Source organism: Balaenoptera ricei, chromosome 19 (genome assembly GCF_028023285.1).
Source record: "Balaenoptera ricei isolate mBalRic1 chromosome 19, mBalRic1.hap2, whole genome shotgun sequence".
Classification (NCBI taxonomy): Eukaryota; Metazoa; Chordata; class Mammalia; order Artiodactyla; family Balaenopteridae; genus Balaenoptera; species Balaenoptera ricei.
The window spans coordinates 15,419,331-15,441,483 of record NC_082657.1 but is presented as its reverse complement, the minus strand read 5'-3'; the positions used below and the strand labels follow the sequence as shown (position 1 = coordinate 15,441,483).

Genomic DNA, 22,153 nt, shown 5'->3' with positions numbered 1-22,153 from the left:
TAGCTTTTCTTCCTCTTCGACTCATCTAAATGTTTTCTGTTACCACTCCCAAAATAATATATGTGTGTGTGCGCGCGCGTGGGCGCATGTCTGCATGTATCTGCACTGCCCCTCCCCTCCAAGTACTAGTCTTCGTTATAGCTGCTGGCCAATGATTTGGATTCCTTTGGATAGAATTGAGGGAGTTCATGAACTTGGATGAAAAGAAAAAAATGCATCTTTATATTTAGTATCCTCTAATTGAAATTTAGCATTTCTTCCTGTTATGGTATATGCAACAAACCGTAGTAGTGTTAGTAGTTCCTGTGACTTTGACATGAATGGAAATCACAGATATTTTCATATGATTTTATTGTTGCTGTAGACATATTGAAATACCATTTATGCTCATCACTATTTCAGAATTACTATAGTTATTAGGCTCACTGCTAGGTCTTACTCTTTAACGTGTTAATAAATAAGAAAACTCCAGGCAGTGGGAAGAACCCCTGTGAAGACCCTTCTAGGAGGGGAAAACTTGGTGTGTTTGAAGAACTGAAAGAAAGCCAGCGTTGTTGGGGCCCAAGAGCAAGCACGAGCGGAGTGTGAGTCAAGATTGGAGAGACAAGTAGGAACCACATTATTCAGCCTTTGCCAGTGGTTAGGAGGAGTTTGGATTTTGAGCAGCGGAAGGCCAGGCCAAATGTCATTTTGGTGCCTGAAGAGGTTAAAGACTGTGAGAACTTGGTGGGGATCTGGGTTAGGAGGCTACTTGAGTGGTCTGAGTAACAGATGATTCTGGTTTGGAATAGGGTATTCGCAGTGGAGATAGAAAAGCTACTGAAGAGCTTAACTAGATGAAAGTTGCTGAAAGATCCTATGGAGGTAGGAGGAAAAAGAACATGCTGAAATGAATTCCCTGTTTCTGGCTTGAGATGTTCTAATAGGCTCCATTTTGACATCTTCACACTGTTTAATTTGCCTAAAATCTCCATTTTGGGTAAGAAATTCCTTTATAATAATAGTTATCAAATACTGAACACTTTACTCAAAGACATTCACTTACACTTTTCCTTACGCTCTTAGTAATCATGAATTAAGGATTATCTCCCTTTTACAGGTGAAATGGGGACTAGAAAGGTTAAATAATTGCCTAGGAACCTGTAGTAAGTAACTCTCAGTGTTGGGACTCAGCTCTCATCAATCTGCTTCTGACTCCTGTCATCTTTCCATGGTAGTATCTTGCACTGTGTCTTATTATTATTATTTTTTACAATCCTTGTATGAAACTCCTGAGAATTATTTTTCCCTTATATTGTTCTTTTTTTTTTAATTGAAGTATAGTTGATTTACAATGTTGTGTTAGTTTCTGGTATACAGCAAAGTGATTCAGTTATACATATATATTTTTTTTCAGATTCTTTTTCATTATAGTTTATTGTAAGATATTGAATATAGTTCCCTGTGCTATACAGTAGGACCTTGTTGTTTATTTTATGTATAGTAGTTTGTATCTGCTAATCCTAAACTTCTAATTTATTCCCTCCCCCAACATTTCCTCTTTGGTAACCATAAGTTTGTTTTCTAGGTCTGTGAGTCTGTTTCTGTTTTGTAAATAAGTTCATTTGTATCATTTTTTTAGATTCCACGTATAAGTGATATCATACAGTATTTGTCTAACTTACTTCACTTAGTATGATAATCTCTAGGTCCATCCATGTTGCTGCAAATGGCATTGTTTCATTCTTTTTTATGGCTGAGTAATATTCCATTGTGTGTGTATGTATATGTGTGTGTGTGTGTGTATATATATATATATACCACATCTTCTTTATCCATTCATATGTCGATGGACATTTAGGTTGCTTCTATGTCTTGGCTATTGTAAATAGTGCTGTTATGAGCATTGGGTGCATATATCTTTTCAAATTATAGTTTTCATCTTTTCTGGATATATGTCTGGAGTGGGATTGCTGGATCATATGGTAACTCTATTTTTAGTTTTTTAAGGAACCACCATACTATTCTCCATAGTGGCTGTACCAATTTACATTCCCACCAATAGTGTATAAGGGTTCCCTTTCTCCACACCCTCTCTAGTATTTATTATTTGTAGACTTTTGGATGATGGCCATTCTGACAGTTGTGAGGTGATATGTTATTGTGGTTTTGATTTGCATTTCCCTGATGATTAGCGATGTTGAGCATCTTTTCATGTGCCTGTTGGCCATCTGAATGTCTTCTTTGTTTTTTTTTTGGCTGCGTTGGGTCTTCATTGCTGTGTATGGGCTTTCTCTCTAGTTATGGCGAGTGGGGGGCTACTCTTCATTGAGGTGCACAGGCTTCTCATTGTGGTGGCTTCTCTTGTTGCAGAGCAAGAGCTCTAGGTGCACGGCTTCAGTAGTTGTAGCACGCGGGCTCAGTTTGTTGCAGCACGTGGGCCCTAGGGCATGTGGGCTTCAGTAGTTGCAGCTAATGGGCTCAGTAGTTGTGGCATGTGGACTCTAGGGTGTGCGGGCTTCAGTAGTTGTGGCACACAAGCTCTAGAGCACAGGCTCAGTAGTTGTGGAGCACAGGCTTAGTTGCTCCACAGCATGTGGGATCTTCCTGGACCAGGAATCGAACCCGTGTCCCCTGCATTGGCAGGCGGATTCTTAACCACTGAGCCACCAGGGAAGTCCCCTGAATGTCTTCTTTGGAGAAATGTCTATTTAGATCTTCTGCCCATTTTTTGATTGGGTTGATTTTTTTTAAAAAATTTATTTATTTATTTGGTTGCACAGGGTCTTAGTTGCAGCATGTGGGATCTTCATTGCTGCATGAGAACGCTTACTTGCAGCATGTGGGATCTAGTTCCCTGACCAGGGATCGAACTTGGGCCCCCTGCATTGGGAGCACAGAGTCTTAGCCACTGGACAACCAGGGAAGTCCCGATTGGGTTGATTTTTTGATATTGAGCTGTATGAGCTATTTGTATATTTTGGAAATTAAGCCCTTGTTGGTGGCATCATTTGCAAATATTTTCACCCATTCCATAGGTTGTCTTTTCATTTTGTTTATTGTTTCCTTTGCTGTTGCACTGTGTCTTTTTTCTCTCTGTCTGCCTTAAACTTCAGCAGTCTCCCCTCTCAGTCACTGCAGTGGTACATGAGCAAGTCTCTCCCTTGTCCCGAGATCAGCATCACAGAATTCCAAGGCAAACAGTATTTTCACTGAATCCCCAGCACATAGCATGCTCTGAGTCTTCCCTATCTGCCACTCACATCAAATCAGTTCATTGACTTATCTTAGGCTGTTCCCCCATCTGGCTGACCCTCTGTAATCGCTTTTAAATTGCATCCGGTATGCCCTTTATTATGCACCCTATTCTGTTTTATCCCCAACTGGGTGTACTGCAGTTTAATTCTGACACTAATTACCCAGAGTTAGCTTAGACCCCACAGGTTAACAGCCAGTCTTACACAAGACTGCCCTCACTTCTGACACCAGCTGCAAGTCTCAGGGGTTCCTCAGACCACCCACACTTCTGACCAACTGGCTATAAATTCGGGATTTCCATGGCCCCTGCAGGCTTTGCTAGAATGACTCACAGAACTTAGGAAAGCTCTATACTTACAATTGCAGTTTTACTGTAAAGGATACATATCAGATGAGTTAGGGTAGGCTTCTGGAGGCAGAGGTTCCATACCCTCTCCCTGTGAAGTCAAAGTATGTCACCCTCCTGGTGAAGCGCCTCAGTGTGTTCACCAACCAGAAATCTCCACTGAGCTTTGGTGTCCAGAGTTTTTATTAGGGCTTAATTACATTGGCATGATTGATTAAGGCATTGGCCACTCAATCTGTAGCCTCTCTCTCCACCCCAGAGGTCAAGCAGCTGAAAGTCCCAACCCTCTAATCATATGCTGGGTCTTTCTAGTGACGATTCCCCATCCTAAAACTATCTAGGGGTCCACCATGAGTCACCTCATTAGCATAATGAAAACACTGCTATCACTCAGGAAATTCAAAGGGTTTTTGAAGCTCTGTGTTAGGAACTGGGGACAAAGATCAAATTTATACTTTATTATACCACGGAGCCCAAGAATCTCCCCCTATATGCATTTATTCCTCTCAGTAGACCTTTAATGGAGGTAACAAATTGTCCACTTTTTGTAATATATATAGTATGATGATGTACTCTCTTTCTTACATACACATACATACAAGCTTATATAGATGCATATATAACTAGTCATCTTTTAATACGCCCAAGCATTGTATATTTATCAACTTTTCCAGATGATTCTGATCCACATCAGTACTTGAGATCATTGTGGTTTCCTATTTCCATAGTCTCCTCCCGCTGCTTTCTGCATTATAGCTCCTTAATTTTGTGCATTTCTTGTCCATTTTTCAGACTAAACAAATATACTTGAGAACACTATGTCATTCACTACCAGATATTATTTTCACTTTAATTTTTCCATTTCTATTATAAAAGTGTAACTTTTCACAAATGAGGTGGGGGAAGAATATTTACCATTTTATTTTCTTTCAGATCTGGAATCAATGTGTGAAACCAAGTTATTATCGCTAAAGAAGGAAGTTTATGAAATAGAATCATGCCAGAGGGAGATGATGGGACTTACAAAGCATGGCCTTGAATACTCCAGTTTTAGAGATGTTTTGGAATATAGAAACCACTTTGAAAGACAAGTGGGATATCAAAATGGGCATTTCAACCAAGAAATATTCACTCATGAATACATGCCCACATCTATTCAACAGACATTCTTTACTCTACATCAAATAATTAACAGTGAAGAAAAACCATATGAATGTAAGAAATGTGGAAAGGTCTTTAGTCAGAATTCACAATTTCTTCAACATCAGAGGATTCATATTGGTGAAAAATCTTATGAATGTAAGGAGTGTGGGAAATTCTTTAGTTGTGGCTCACATGTTACTCGACATCTGAAAATTCATACCGGTGAAAAACCCTTTGAATGTAAAGAATGTGGAAAGGCCTTCAGCTGTAGCTCATACCTTTCTCAACATCAGAGAATTCATACCGGTAAGAAACCCTATGAATGTAAGGAATGTGGGAAGGCCTTTAGTTATTGCTCAAATCTTATTGACCATCAGAGAATTCACACTGGTGAAAAACCGTATGAATGTAAAGTATGTGGGAAAGCCTTTACTAAGAGCTCACAACTTTTTCAACATGTGAGAATTCATACAGGTGAGAAACCCTATGAATGTAAGGAATGTGGCAAAGCTTTTACTCAGAGCTCAAAGCTTGTACAGCATCAGAGAATTCATACAGGTGAGAAACCCTATGAGTGCAAAGAATGTGGCAAAGCCTTTAGTAGTGGCTCAGCACTTACTAATCATCAGAGAATTCACACTGGGGAGAAACCCTATGATTGTAAGGAATGTGGGAAGGCTTTTACTCAGAGCTCACAACTTCGTCAACATCAGAGAATTCATGCTGGTGAGAAACCTTTTGAATGTCTTGAATGTGGGAAGGCCTTTACTCAGAACTCACAGCTTTTTCAACATCAGAGAATTCATACAGATGAAAAACCATATGAATGTAATGAGTGTGGAAAGGCCTTTAATAAATGCTCAAACCTTACTCGACACCTCAGAATTCATACTGGTGAAAAGCCCTATAACTGTAAGGAATGTGGAAAGGCGTTTAGTAGTGGCTCAGATCTCATTCGTCATCAGGGAATTCATACTGATGAATAATAAAAACCAAAGTTCTTGTCACCTTCTTGATATTTTAAACAACAACAACAAAAATTCATGTGTGATAGTTACCCTCTTTCACTATTTTTTGTTTCTTAATTTTATTTTATATTTCTTTTTAATCCAAATATATTTTACTCTAAGTTATGAATTTGGATTCTAAATTGACATTTGCCTGTCCCTCTCCCTTACTTCCCCCACCCCATGTTGTACTAATGGCAGTTCAAAAATTTTTTCCTTTACTATTATTTTGTTCTACCTTCTTGGAGATAGATTATATTCCTGTTTATATTCGCTTGAGTCTCAACGCTATGCTTTCTTCTCTGATATATATATTTGTACTTATACCAACATCACACTGTTTAAATTGTGTGACCTTGTATTTTGTAATTCCTTGTAGAATTAATTACAATATAACCTTTTTTTGAAGTCACTGTTAGTCTTTTTGTTTCATTTCACAAATTTATATTTTTTTATTATAAAACAGGATATAAGAAAACTAGAATTTAAAAAAACCAAGATTAATTGTAATCATACCAACTATAGATGAGGACTCTCAAGTTGGTAGAGCAAATCCTACCAGACTTTGTTTTTAAAGAAAATGTAGTCATGGTACACATGTTGCACCTTCACCTGGTACACATGTGTTGGCTTTTATAATGCTACAAAATATGATTGCCATTTCAGTAAATATGGATTTTTATCTTTATTGATGTACTTAATGACTTTTTTAAATGACCTTATTTATTATTCATGTTATGGTTGCATCTAATTGTTTTCAGTTATAAAATCTTCCCTGACTAATATGACCCAAAATTTATCTTTGGATGCTTGGTTTTTTCCTTTTAAAACATCTATTTTAGTTGCTGAAATTATCCATATTTTCTCCTTTATAAACTGTTTTGTTTCTTTTCATCAACCCTAACCCTAAGCTCATACTAGAAAGGTAATCAACTACTGTTACTGGTATTTTTTATGCTTCCAGGTTTTTAAAACTTTTTACTTATATATGTTAGTGACATTTTATTTTTTATGTATTAGTAAGTATAATCACGTTCTATGTATTGGTTTGTTGTGAGGATTCAATGAGTTAATAAAGTGTTTAGAACTTTTCCTATCATATAGTAAATGTTTAGTGAAAGTTGTCCACTATTATCATTGATACACCCATTTTCATAATTATCGTCATTATTATTTGTGGAAAGGATTTTAACCATGTTGTTTACTTTTGTCTAAATCAAAGAGTTAATAATGAAAAAAGAGAAATGAGTGTAATGAACATAGGAAAGCTTTTCCCATCACTCATTATTCTACATGAAATTTCAAAAGGGAAAAAAAAAAGTTTGCGTGGGTAGTCTACATTCAGACTTTATTTTCTATGCTGCACAAAGACTAATACCCTGTGGATACAATGTTGGGTAGTTGAAAGCACAGTCAAATAAGCAGGAAGAGATAAGAATATTTTTCCTAATAATTAGTTCCCAAAAAAGAAAATATACAGGGCACATTATTTGACCAGAATGGGGGAGACAGTAACAAAAGGATGGCCAGCAAATATCTGAATATTAATTTAGTGTCCCCTCTTGATTAACATGGGTTAAGGAACTAAAACCTTAATATACACATTATTTAAACGTGAATGAATATGAGAACACAATTGAAAAACCTGTGGGACTTCCCTGGTGGTCCAGTGGGTAAGACTCCGTGCTCCCAGTGCAGGGGCCCAGGGTTCAATTCCTGGTCAGGGAACTAGATCCCACATGCATGCTGCAACTAAGAGTCCACATGCCACAACTAAGAGTCTGCGTGCCGCAACTAAAGGTCCCGCATGCCACAACGAACATCCTGTGTGCCACAGCTAAGACCTGGCCCAGCCAAAATAAATAAATAAATATTAAAAAAAAAACCTGTGAGTGGCAGCCAAAGTTGTATTGGAAGTTTTATAACCCAGTATGCATGCATACATTAAAATACTAGACTTTTCCAGTAAGCGGCCTGAGATGACCTCTAAAAATGGTTTGCTATTCACTTGGCCCAGAAAACGCCACAAAATCATGCAAGTCAAGAGGTTCAAATCTTTGTGTTCACTTTAAGAACACTCGTGAAACTGCCCAGGCCATTAAGGGTATGCATATCCGAAAAGCCACCAAGTATCTGAAGGATGTCACTTTAAAGAAGCAATGTGTGCTATTCCATCGTTACAAAGGTGGAGGTGGTAGGTGTGCCCAGGCCCAACACTGGGGCTGGATGCAGGGTCAGTGGCCCAAAAAGAGTGCTGAATTTTTACTGCACATGCTCAAAAATGCAGAGAGTAATGCTGAACTTAAGGGCTTAGATGTAGATTCTCTGGTCATTGAGCACATCCAGGTGAATAAAGCCCCCCAAGATGCGGCACAGGACTTACAGAGCTCATGGTCAGATCAACCCATACATGAGCTCTCCCTGCCACATTGAGGTGATCCTTACTGAAAAAGAGCAGATTGTTCCTAAACCAGAAGAGGAGGTTGCCCAGAAGAAAAAGATATGCCAGAAGAAACTGAAGAAACAAAAACTTATGGCCTGGGAATAAATGCCACAAAAAATAAATGCAAATAAAAGTAAAAAAAAATAAAAAATAAAATACTAGAAAGATCATTAATAAATAAAATCAATATAGAACCCAGGGAGATAAAACAAGCAAAAATATATCTAAAACGGGTAGAGAAAGGCATTATTAGTTATAAAATGCAGAAATAAATGACAGAAACAAATAAACAATCTAAAACAGAAAATTTATTTGACTGAAAAAAAGTAGACAAACTAGTGATTCAGGTGGGGGAGTACAGGTGACAAATGAACAGCACTGTGAATGAGTCATTGAAATGACTACATATTTAAATTTAAAAGGACACTATCTTTCTGGGTGATTAAAATTTTCTGGGATTAGTGGTGTTGTACAACTTTGTGAATATACTAAAAACCACTGAACAGTATACTTTAAAAGGGGGGTGAATATTACGGTATATGAATTTTATCTCAAAAAACTTAAGTTAGTACTATAGACGTTTTTATAATATATCTGAAAATCTGGACAAAGTGTCTGATTTTTATAAAGAAATGGGATTGACTTGATATCAGAATTGACTAGAGAAGAAGTGTAAAATCTTAATAGACTCCTTTCCAAAAGGAACATTTTAAAATTAAACCAAAAAAATAATGTCATGGGAATTCCCTGGTGGTCCACTGGTTAGGACTCTGCTCTTCCACTGCTGGGGGCCAGGGTTCAATCCCTGGTTGGGGAACTAAGATCCCGCAAGCCAAAAATAAAAATAAAGTAAATTAAAAAAACAATGTCACACAGCTACACTAGAGACACCAAATTAGATATATTTATAGATGAAACTATGAAATGTTTTAGGAACTCTTCCAGGACATAGACTGAGGTAGCAAGTTACCTGTTTTTATGAATCTGTCGTAATCCTAAAGATAAAACTTACTAGGAGAACACAAAAAGATAATATGCCCAAAATCAGTTATGAAAATATGCAATGTTAAAAATTAGCAAATCAAATCTAGTAATCTATTGAAAGGAGATAAATGTTTGTCACAATCTGAATTTTGGAACAAAACATTTCTAATAAATCCTTATTCAAACTTGTTACTCACTTTCTGAAACTTGGAAATCAAATTGATTTAGTTAACATAGTATTCCTTAGTATTTTAACTCAGGAACCAAATAGATTTGGATAGCAAGGCATTCTTGGAATACAACACAAGATAATTCACATGGAATTTCTAGAGTTTAAATAACTAAAGCACTGTAAATGAAAATATACTATCAAGCCTCAATATATTCTAGCTGCACCCTTCTTTTCTTATCAGTATTTGACAGAACGGGATATGTTTTACAAATAAACTTGAGTTATCCTACCTGCTGTAATATCATTCATTTATACCCTGCATTCATTCATTCATTTATTTATACCCTGTCTACTTGTCACTTGAAGAGTCTTTAAAACAGCTAATGAATCCAATCATTGCCATGCATTTAGTATGAGGATGTAGTGGGAGGTGGGAAGGAGGTTGTTAAAACAATCACAGAATTTCAACTCTCATGGCAATTTGAATATAGAGTATGAAAGTTGTTCATTCCCATGATAGCAAGAAAACCTGGACAAGATAAAAATCATACTTTCCTATGGGACTATCTAGGAGTGGTAATAGGGAGTTCCCTGGCGGTCCAGTGGCTAGTACTCCATGCTTCCACTGCAGGGGGCACAGGTCTGATCCCTGGTCAGGGAACTAAGATCCCACATGCCGTGTGGCAAAAAAAAAAAAGTGGTAGAAGCAGGGAACTGAATTCCTGATAAAAATAAGCCCTTGATAGGTAAACAGATTGCTGCATGACTTTGCATTCTTGGATGCGGTGCATGGTATGGGTATGGATATGGATGGATGAAGGTGTAGGCCTGACAGATGAAGAAACTTTGCAGAGATAAAAAGAATTAGTAGAGCCTAAAGATACTTAGGACTTTTGGGATGGATAAGAATCTGGAAAAAACCCAAATGCAAAAGATTTTAAACAATACTATCAACCAACTTTGCCTAATTGACATTTATTTAATGGTACTCTCAATCAGCACAATACACTTGCTTCTCAATGACATAGAAAACACTAAGATAGACTACATGTTGGGCTATAAAATAAGATTCAGGTACTGTCAAAGGAATAACATACAGATTATATTCTTTAACACTGAGCTAAATAGAGTTAAATGGTTTTAACTTTAGGTGGGTGTATGATTCACCTAGAATTAATATTTGTGTATGGTATGAAACATAGATTAAGGTTCATTTTTTTCCCTCACATAAGCAGTCAGTTGTTCCAGCACTTCTTGTTAAAAAAGACTTTCATCTCTTCCATTGAGTTGCTTTGGTATTTTTATCAGAAATCAGTTGACCATATATGTACACCTTTATATTAGCAATGTACAATTGTAAAATGAAACAAAAATCAGTTTATAATAGTATCAAAAAGTATAAAATACTTAGGAATAAGTTTGACAAAAGATATGAAAGATCTTTATATGGAAAACTACAAAACATTGCCAAGGAAAAACACAAAATCTTTTTTGGGTGTGTGGCCACGCCACACAGCTTGTGGGATCTTAGTTCCTGGCCAGATATTGAACCCAGCCCTGGCAGTGAAAGTGCTGAGTCCTAATCACTGGGTGGCCAGGGAATTCCCTCGATAAGATCTAAATAGATGGAGATACCATGGCTGTGGACTGGAAAACTCAATGTCTTTAATAAAATTTCCCCAAATTTATCTATAGATTCCAATGCCATCCTAGTCAAAATACCAGCTTGCTTTTTATTTTAAATTGATAGAAGTTTTCTAAAATTTGTATAGGAATCCAAAGACCTAGAACAGCCAAAATCGGTATTGAAAAAGAACAAATTGGAGGACTTGTATCTGATTTCAAGACTTGCTATAGAGCTATGATAAACCAATAAAGACTGTGGTGTTTGCAAAGGATAGACAAATAGGTCAGTGGAGTAGAATAAAAAGTTCAGAAATGGACCACAACAAACCCCAGAGTTCAACTTTTTCCTCCTAATTGTCATTAACGTTTGTGAGAAACACACCTGGGAAATGTTTAGTTAACTAAAATACATGAGTAAAAAGTAAAGTTTAGGAGATTATTGTAGGTAGTATTTGGGGTTAGGAGTTTTTCATGTCTGTAATATTAGATCCTGTAGAAAGTCTCTAGTTAGTCCTGCTCTGCAGAAAAATGCCTCTCACCAAAGATCTCATAAATCTTTCCTTCCTCTGTAACTTCTCCTCCAGTCATATCTTATGAGAGACTGAATTATGGTAATGTTTACAAGAATAAGTGATATACATTAAATTGCATCATTAAAAACGTTTGAGAAAACCAGTTATTTTTAGTCTAAGGAAGAAAAATCTCCAAGAATTGAAGACTTTAAAAAGACAGAAAATGTCTCTGGAATTTCAGTTCAGCACTGGCTTTGATTCTAGTCCTGTTTTAATATTTGAATAGGTACTGTCAGAAATAGAACTTTTCTTTTTCCTTACATGTATACACTTTTAATATATCTTTTATTATATTCCTCTATAAAAATTACAAGAGTAATATATTTTAGCCACAACTAGTAAAAAATGAAAAAACATATAAATAATATCTGCACCCACCCCAATTCTTTCAGACCTATGTACAATTTCAACAAAGCTTATTTACCTTTTCACACCTTTCTCCTTGCTCCTATCAACATTACACACATATCTGATTTGTCTTTGTTCAAATTTTTTTTTAATTTTTAAAAAATTTATTTATTTTTGGCTGTGTTGGGTCTTCGTGGTTGCACGCAGGCTTTCTCTAGTTGTGGCAAGCAGGGGCTACTCTTCGTTGCGGTGCACGGGCTTCTCATTGCGGTGGCTTCTCTTGTTGCGGAGCACGGGCTCTAGAGCGCAGGCTCAGTAGTTGTGGCGCACGGGCTTAGTTGCTCCGTGGCATGTGGGATCTTCCTGGACCAGGGATGGAACCCATGTCCCCTGCATTGGCAGGCAGGTTCTTATCCACTGCACCACCAGGGAAGACCTCAAATTTTTTAATGGCATCAGGCTATGCACTATTTTCTCTAACTTGCTTTGCTCAAGCAAGTCTAACTTGTACATTCCCCCAGATCAATAAGTATAATCTTACTCTTTCTAAGATTACGTTGCACATTATATTCTTGCTATTGGTTATTTGTGCCTTTTCTTTTTCACTTGATTAGTCTTTGTGGTTTATTACTCTTTTGAAAGAACGATTTTTTGCTTTCTTGATACTCTCTATTGTGTGGACGTTTCCAATTTTATGTATTTTTCTATTTTGGGGTTTAATTTGCTGTAAAATTCTTGTATCATTGATTTTCACCATTTCTTCTTTTCTAATATGTGTATTTACAACTACAAATTTCCCTATAAACTTTACCTCATCCCATTAAGTTTCTTAAATTTTATTTTTATTATAATTTAAATAATTTTATAAATTCAACCATAAAATTTTCTTTGATCTGTGTTTTTAAAAAACTCTTTATCTTGAAACACTTATAGATTCACATTAAGTTGCAAATACACATATAGGGAGATCCCATGTACTCTTCACTCATTTTCCCTCAAAGGTAATGTTTTGCATAACTATAGTACAATAGCAAAACCATGAAATTGACATTGGTACAATCCACAAAATTTAACCAGTTTTCACCAGTTTTATATGCACTCATTTCTATGTGTGTAGTAATAGTTCTATATAATTTTATCAAGGGTGTAAGTTTCATGTAGCCACGATATACAAAACTGTTTAATCCCCACAAGGCTACTTTATGCTACCACTTCATAGCCACACCCACCCCTTCCCACATCCTTAAGCCCTGGTAACCATTAATCTCTTTGCCATTTCAATAATTTTCTAAATTTCAATGATGTTATATAAATGGAATCATATAGCATGTAATCTTTTTGTGATTGGCTTTTTATTCCCTCAGCATAATTGCCTTGAGAGCCATCCAAGTTGTTGCATGTACCAGTTTGTTCCTTTTTATTGCTGAGTGTTATTCCATGGCATGAATGTACTGCAATTTTTAAACTATTCTTCCATTTGAGGACATTTGGATTATCCCATTTGTTTGTCATTACTATTTTCCTCTTTCTTGAATTATCCTGGATAAAGAACAACTTTTTATTTTTCTACTTCCTATCTCTTTTAGCTTGTTAGTTATGAAATTTTGACTCTTTTTCCATGGTTACCATAGAAAACACAGCATGCATCCTTGGCTTAATGAAATCTATTATACATTAGTGCTTTTATGTCTCCTCACAGCATAGAACATTACTTTCTTTTTATTTACTCACACATGCTTTTTTGTGATATTGGTATATTCTTTGATTTTCTACAAATTAAAAACCCTATGAGATATTACTATTATTTTATACATTTCAATATTCACTTAGATTTACTGATGTATTTACCTTTTTCGTTGCTCAATTATTCCTGCATCTCTGTGCTTCTCTCTGGTCTCTCTCTCTCTCTCTTTTTTTTTCTTTCACATTTTGGCCGTGCCACGCAGAACGTGGGATCTTAGTTCCCTGACCGGGGATCGAACTGGTGTCCCCTGACGCGGAAGCGCGAGTGTTAACCACTGGACTGCCAGGGAAGTCCCCTTTCTCTGGTCTCATGTTCCTTCTGCTGAAGAACTCCTTTAGCATATTGTTTTATTGGATTTCTGCTAATGATGAATTCTTTGGAGGGGTTTTGGGGGTTTGGGGAGTCTTTTTATTTTGCCTCCATTTAAAATACTTTTTTGTCATGCAAAACTTTAAAAACACACAAAAGTAGAGAGACTAATATGTTTGCTGTGTAGCCATCACCCAGATTCAACTATTATCAACTCATTGCCAATCTTGTTTTATCTATTCCCCTACCCACTCAACCCCTTCCCCAATTATCTGAAGCAAATTTCAGACAGATTTAACTTTTCTTATAAATATTTCCATAAATATTTTTAAACATAAGAACTATTTTTTGAATGACATAATCATAATATCACTATCATACCTAAATATTAACAGTAATTCCTTTATATAATCGCATGTCCAGTGAGGGTCCAAATTTTCCTGATTGGTTCCTATTTTTTTTTTTTTTTTACCAGTTTGTTCAAATCAGGAAATCAGGATCCAGAGAAATTCCATACATTGCAACTGGTCGGTTTGTTTTCTAATCTTTTAAAAAAGATTTCCCCCTCCCTTTCTTTTTTCTTGCAACTCTTTATTCATGAAAACCAGGTAATTTGTTCAGGACTTTCCCAAAGTATGAAATTTGTTGACTCTATTCCCTTGGTTTCATCTCATGCTCCTCTGTCCCTGGTAATTCTTAAAAACTGAAGAGCTAAAGCCTTAATCAGATTTTGGTTTAATGTTTTTTTGTTGTTGTTGTTTTGTTTTGGCTGTGCTGCGTGGCTTGTGGGATCTTAGTTCCCCAACCAGGAATTGAACCCAGGCCCTTGGCAGTGAAAGCGTGGAGTCCTAACCACTGGACCACCAGGGAATTCCCTAGAATGCTAGAATGCATTATTGACCCCCAAATTCTTCACACTTCCCTGAATCCACCCATGTTTCCATTATCTCTTGCTGCATAATATATCACCCCCAAATTTGGTGGTTTAAAGCAATCATCACTAATTATTATCTCATGGTTTTGTGGTTGACTAGAGCTTAGCTAGGCAGTCCTCTCTCAGGTCCTTTCATGCATTTGCAGTCAGATAGTGGCTCATATTTGCTTTCACTTTAAAGTATTTTATTTATTTATTTATTATTTATTTAGTTGCATTGGGTCTTCGTCGCTGCGAGGGCTTTCTCTAGTTGCAGTGAGCGGGGGCTATTCTTCGTTGCAGTGTGTGGGCTTCTCAATGCAGTGGCTTCTCTTGTTGCAGAGCACGGGCTCTAGGCGCTCACGGGCTTCAGTAGTTGTGGCACGCGGGCTCAGTAGTTGTGGTGCACGGGCTTAGTTGCTCCGCGGCATGTGGGGTCTTCCTGGACCGTACTTCGGCAGGCGGATTCTTAACCACTGCGCCACCAGGGAAGCCGTTGCTTTCACTTTAGATTTTTCTTATTTTAATGCAACATGAAGTGGTCATCTGTAGAGTCAGTTCATTCTTGATACTTTGTGATTCTCAATTTGTAGAACTATTTCTACTTTATCCTTCATTTTACCTTCCCAAGAATTTTCAATAACTGTTCACTTCTTGCCTTTACTTCTTTATACTTTTCTTCCCATTGAGTGATCACATTTTTCATCACCTAGATTTCAACATCTTTCAAGTTTCAACTTTAGTCTTTCAGTTCTTCCATGTTTCAGAACCACTTATTGATTGTGTTCATGAGCTGTACAATAATCTGTTTCATTATAACCTACAAATTGTTCTCTTTCATCCTCTGTTAACCAAATTTTCAGAAAAGGAGACCTGATGAAAATGAAGAGGTGTTTATTTGGGGTTTGTTAGGACTGCAGCCAAGGAGATACAGATTTAAGAAGCACCTAAACTGTGTTCCGCTGGGCTACAAAATGGAGGAAGCTTATAAAGGCAAAAAACCACAAGTTTACATAAATTGCTTTTCAAGAGTTAGGATTGGAGCTGCCACGAAAAGAGTGCTTGTTAAGCAAGGATTGGTTGGGGTTCAAAATGATTACACGGTTTCAAAGTTACATAGCCACACAAATATAAGGTTATAGCTAGCAGCTGCTAGCAGATATTGTTTTGAAAACTTGGCTGATGGTGTCCTTGAGTTTGATATAGTTCAAAAAATTCAAGCTCTCAGTGATGCAGGAATATGTCTGAAACCACGTCCACAGTGGCCACATGGCTCCATTTTTTCCCCACTTTATTTTTTATTTTTATACAATTTTTAAAGGTTACTTACCATTTACACTTATTATAAAACATTGGCTATACCCCCCATGTTGTACAATACATCCTTGAGCCTATCTTACACCCAATAGCTTATGCCTCCCACTCCCCCACTCCCCCACTCCCCCACTCCTGTATTTGCCCCTCCCCTCCACTGCTAACCACTAGTTTGTTCTCTATATCCGTGAGTCTGCTTCTTTTTTGTTATATTCACTAGTTTGTTGTATTTTTTAGATTCCACATGTAAATGACATCATGCAGTATTTATCTTTCTCTGTCTGACTTATCTTACTTAGCATAATTCCCTCCAAGTCCACCCATGTTGCTGCAAATGGCAAAATTTTGCTCTTTTTTTATGGCTGAGTAAAATTCCATTGTATATATATACCACATCTTCTTTATCCATTCATCTGTTAATGGACACTTAGGTTGCTTCCATGTCTTGGCTATTGTACATAGTGCTACTGTTACTGACCAGGGTTCTTGGACTCTTTAATCAATAGAAATTGATAAGAGGCCAGATGAGAAATGCAGGCAAGGCTTTATTGGGACTTGTGCTACAGCACAAGGGAGCAAGAACAAGTAACAGATGTCCTTGCCCGATCCTCGAGGAGGGGCAGCTGGTCCCTTAAATGCGTGAGAGTAGGAGCCGATCAGTGGGTTGGGCCACATTCAGGGATCATTTGCTCCCAGCAAAATCTCAGGGTTTTGGCCTTTTTGTATCTTATTGTTCATAATTGCTCTGACTCTGCATGTGTGCGGTTATTTTTAGTCTCTTATAGTTTCCTTTGTATTTTGTTGCTGGAGGAGACATTTGTCCAGGTGCAAGCACTCCAGTATAGGGTCCCAGGTCCCAGGTGCCAGCCTGTCTCACTGCTATGAACATTGGGGTGCATGTATCTTTTCAAATTAGAGGGTTTTTTTTTTTTTTTTCAGATATATACCCAGGAGTGGGATCACATGGTAACTCTATTTTTAATTTGTTAAGGAACCTCCGTACTGTTTTCCATAGTGGCTGCACCAATTTACATTCCCACCAACAGTGTAGGAGGATTTCCTTTTCTCTGCACCCTCTCCAGCATTTATTACTTGTAGACTTTTTGGGGATGGCCATTCTGATCGGTGTGAGGTGATACCTCATTGTAGTTTTGATTTGCATTTCTCTAATAATTAGCGATGCTGAGTACCTTTTCATATGCCTGTTGGGCATCCGTATGTTCTCCTGAATTCTGTGCTGGGTTTAACAATGAAAGCTCATGTTGAGTGCTACACATGGTATGGGAGGATTTCTGGGTAATTTTCTTAAAAGCAAGATTCCTGAGTTCATTTGCTTCCCTCTGTTGCTATTCCTTCATTTTTCTTCTTTTCTCTCCTCTTCTTATTTGTAGTTGACTTGTTTCCCAAAGTTTGAGACTTTGTAGTATTCCAATCTTTACCTTTTCCAGGCTCAGAATTAGAACCACTGTTACTCTCTGCTTGTAACAGGGCAAAACAAGAAGCAGTAGTGGGAACAGAACTAAATACCACTGAGGCTATTGTAAAGATTTTTCTTTTAAAGTACTTGTGTCAAGAATAAGTCCTTATTCATGAATGAAAGCTAGATTTCACCCGTAGACTCCTAACTGATGCTCCAAAACATATTCGCACAAAGTACATAGAGAAAGATAGAGTGCTGGGTGTGATCTAACTCAAGCAGAGTAGTGGCTTCAAAAACTGGAGGGTCCCATGAACTGGCAGTGTCTCTAGGTCACAGCCACAGCTCAGGCACATGGGCCTGGGGTCTGGCACTGGTCTCTCATGTCGAATCCCCATCTACCTGCCCTGGGCACAGCAGAGTGGCCACATTACTTCAGGGGCTCCAGAGTGTGTGCCCACCTATATTGCCTTTTGTGACCTACCCTTGGAAGTCATATACTATCATTTCCAACCACAGGCTCAACTAGTTCAAGGAGAGGGACCATTGAATTTCTCTTCTTCTCAAAGTAATATTGAAAGAATATGTGAGATAGGGAGATCTTATTGCGACTATTTGGGAAAAAAAACAATAAGTCACAACACTCTTGCCTTGAGTGCACTATATGCAAGATATAGTTTCCCTGACCTTTATTTTGGATTTGGCCATGTGAGTTGCTTTGGACAATGTACACATTCTGAGCCTAGGCCTTAAGAGGTTTTGTATATTTCCACTTTCCCTCTTAATTTTTAGCCACTGCCATGAGAAATATGTGCCCTGGCTACCTTACTGTCCAGAGACAATGAGAGCTGCCCCAGTCAAATCACCTCAGCTTAACCCATGGAGGAAAAGCTAACCCCCAGCCAACCTGCAGACGTGTGAATGACTATAAATGCTTGTTGTTTTAAACCAACTTTCTCAAATTTCTTTTTTTTTTTTAATTAATTAATTTATTGTTTGGCTGCGCTGGGTCTTAGTTGCGGTACGCAGGATCTTCGTTGCCACATGCGGGATCTTTAGTTGTAGCATGTGGGATCTTTAGTTGCGGCATGAGGGATCTAGTTCCCTGACCAGGGATGGAACCCAGGCCCCCTGCATTGGGAGTGCAGAGTCTTAACCACTGGACCACCAGGGAAGTCCCACATCTCTTTTTCATGGTGAACTTAAGGAAGTTCTTTTTGGCTTTTTTGATTGACCCCAGTTAGCCATAATACCCTAATTGTGCAGAATAATCTTTATCAATTATTATCACTTTGGACCCAATACTCAAGAGGCTAAAAAGAAAACAGCTTCATTCTTGTCTCTCATTGTCTCTTTAAACATGCTCAGTGGAGCTAGATCTTCTTTGAACCTCTTAAAATTTAATTAGAGATCATGATTTTTCTGATCACTCCTACTTACTACAAATGGCTTCAGCTCAGTAATATAAATATGCAGTCTTCATGGCAGATTGAAAATTAAAACTTCTTCTGCTTTGATCTGCTTGCAGTTTATGGCAAATAGTATTTTCCAAAAATGGTTGTGACTATATTTTTGTTGCCACGTGGTCTTCCAGAACCTTGCCACTTTCCCATCAGGAAATGGAGTCCATGTTCCCTCCTTTTGAATCTGGATGGGCTTTTAAAACTGTAAGTGGAAATGATGTTATGTGATTCTGAGGCTAGACATAAAAGGTGGTACAACTTCCATCTGGATCTTTCTTGGGACTCTTGCCTTGAGAACCTTGAGCTGCAATGTAAGATGTCTTAGGCTACCATGCTATTAAGAAGCTTAAACTACCCTACACAGAAATACCACCTGGAGAAACCCTGAGATTACATGAAATAAGAGATGTCCAGCCAGCTCCCAGTTGCTCCTGGAACTTCACACTGTTCCATGTTCAGCTATCATGAAAAATCTGAGCCAGAGCTGTCCAGATAGGCTGTTTCTGAATTCCTGACCCAGAGAAACCATGAAAGATAATAAATGGTTGCTGTTGTTTGAAACCATTAAACTTGAGAGACTGGATATACAAACACGATACCCGATCGTATACGACAACAGAACTCTGACCCACAAACTCTGCAGTAAACAGCTGGTTTCCAACCAGAAAACCAAACTACAACTTTGGCAGCAATCAGCCCAGAACAGTCAGTCAGAACTTGGTCAATACCAGCTTCCCTATTTTTTGCCTCTGCTTCCAACTCAGAACCAACCAGAGAAAGCCAAACCATCACCCCCAAACCAATCACATAAGTTGCACTGCTTGTAGTTGGCCCACCTCCAGCTTCTCTATGCCAATAACCTCCATTCAGAATATACCTGAAGCCTTCCCTTTTTTCACTATAAAGCTTTGCCACTCCCCTGCCTGCCTTTGAGTCTCTGCCAAACACAGGTGACCGTGGCCTGTAATACCAGTCATTTGAAACAACCTAACGATAAAGAGAAACATTAATTACATAAGTGGCATGTAGAATTTACAGAATATTGTGGAAAACCCCTTAATGTTCAATATACATGTGATTTAAAAAGTAGGTTAAGAAAATACAAATATTTATGTGAAAGGATACTAGTTTAAATATAGCTATGTCTAAATACAGAAATTACTGTTCGTTTGTTTATTTATTTATTCATTCCTGGTTGTAGACGGTGGGAGGAGGCACCCGTGTGGTTTTGCGTTTGTATGTCCAGTCCTAGCAAGGTGGATGATCCCACGTGAGACTTCGAGTTCACCTGTGCCGGCCTCGCCACGCCCCCATCGCGCCTTGGGGAGGGGCTTGGAGAGCGCCCCAACCTGCGCAAGGACTTCTGGGAGATGTGGTCCCGTCGCCTGGCCGCCTCTACTGCTTGCGCACGGGCACCACCGGCTGGGCCTTCTGGGTCTCCGGCGCGGGTAGGTCGCGCTGGTTCCGTGGAACAGCGGCTGGTGAAGGCCCCGTGGCGACCTCCATGCCCAAGACCTCTGGGCCTAAAGAGGTGAGTCCCCTCGCTGGCTGAGGACAGCAGGAATAGCCAGGGGTCCCCGGGTCCTGCGAAGGGGGAACGTGAAAACCGAAAGTCCTGTAGTCTCGGGGTCCGAGGGGCGACGCAGGGGCTTCTTGGTTTTATTGACGTGGGGGTAAATGGCTGCGACTACCATTTACCCCCATCTACTACCAACAAGGGGATGGCGTGTCCCCTTGTTGGTGGGCCTCCCGGCATCCTTGGGTTGGGGGTTGGAGGCAGGTGTCCTTGGATTTAGGGGACAGCCCATGACGGGCATTTTGGTTTGGGAGGCTCCACTGGTGCATTGCAACCCCAGATTGGTGGGGACAGGACAGTGAGGCAGGGTCCAGGGATTTGGGGGTGTCGACTGAAAAAAAAAGCACAGCCTAAAAGTTGAGAATTATGTTTTATTTGGTGAACTTTCTGAGGACTTAAGACCAGGACGCAGCCTCTTAGATAGCTCTAAGGCAGGGGTCCCCAACCCCCGGGCCACCACCGGGTACCGGTCCGCAGCCTGTTAGGAGACAGGCCGCACAGCAGGAGGTGAGCAGCCGGCGAGGGAGAGAAGCTTTCTATGCCACTCCCCATCGTTCCCCATCACTCGCATTACCGCCCGAACCATGTCCGTCCCCCAGCCCCGCCACCGTGGAAAAATTGTCTTCCACGAAAGTGGTCCCTGGTGCCAAAAAGGTTGGGGACCAATGCTCTAAGGGACTGCTCTGAAGAGGTAAGGGGGAAACCAGGATATATAGGAGGTTTGCAACAAAAACCGGGCAGTCGGAACATCAAAAGATTACTGTTAATTAGGAAAAAACCAGACATCTCAAGTTAATGAATTTAGCGCTTTTCTGTGTATGGGAAGATGCGAGAGTCTGGGGTCATTGAAATCATTCTTTTGGTATGCACCTTAGCTATCTAGGGACAGTATCCTGCTTTTCTCCATCCTGAATCCCCTCAGGGTTCACAGTTGGGGGTGGCTGCAGTGGGTACTGGCTTGCTGGCCACAACATCCTTTGTTTACTGATATGGCAGGCAGCATTCTTAGTCCACTGGGGGAGCATATTGAGGCTGTATGTTCTGAAGTGTTTGTCTGGGCAGCTAGATCTGTGCATGCTTGGGTTTGGGAGATGTGGGGAGGAATTAGGAAGTGGGTGCCCCTGGGTTTGGGATATAGTGAGGGTCATGAGTCTTGGTCTTTATGGTGACAATATGTTCTGACATCCCTTAGTTTGGAGGTGACTTGGACTTTGAGGAGGGGGGCCAGAGTCTTGGATCCCCCCTTTTGTTGTAGATGCTCCTGTGAGGCCACCTTCACCTCTGACTCAGAGGGCTTTTTCTATAAGTGAGCCAAGGTGTGTGTTATCAGAGGGATGGACAGATTGTGCTAGCCACCGGGGTGGGCTGTTCCCCCAGCCAGGCCCTCTGTGAATTGCCAAAGGCCTGCTGCCACTTTGCATCTGAGAAACCCCAGAGCTTAAAGTGGTCAGCAGCTTCTCTAAGCCCCCAGGACAGTTATCTGCAAAAGAGAATTCTCCACACTGTTGGCCAGTGAGGGCTGTAGGGGAGTTGTATTTC

At 39.2% G+C, this 22,153-nt stretch overlaps 1 protein-coding gene and 1 pseudogene across 1 annotated transcript in view; both read left to right on the top strand.

Moving 5' to 3' along the window:
• LOC132354001 (zinc finger protein 668-like) overlaps nt 1-22,153 on the top strand; it is a 47,081-nt gene that overhangs the window by 3,403 nt on the left and 21,525 nt on the right. Inside the window, exons 4-6 of the mRNA XM_059905515.1 lie at nt 4,517-5,709; nt 7,807-7,927; nt 20,397-20,569. Coding sequence (XP_059761498.1) covers nt 4,517-5,709; nt 7,807-7,927; nt 20,397-20,569 — 1,487 coding nt within the window. The remainder of the gene's footprint in view (nt 1-4,516; nt 5,710-7,806; nt 7,928-20,396; nt 20,570-22,153) is intronic.
• Nucleotides 7,726-8,281, top strand: LOC132354363 (large ribosomal subunit protein uL22-like; annotated as a pseudogene).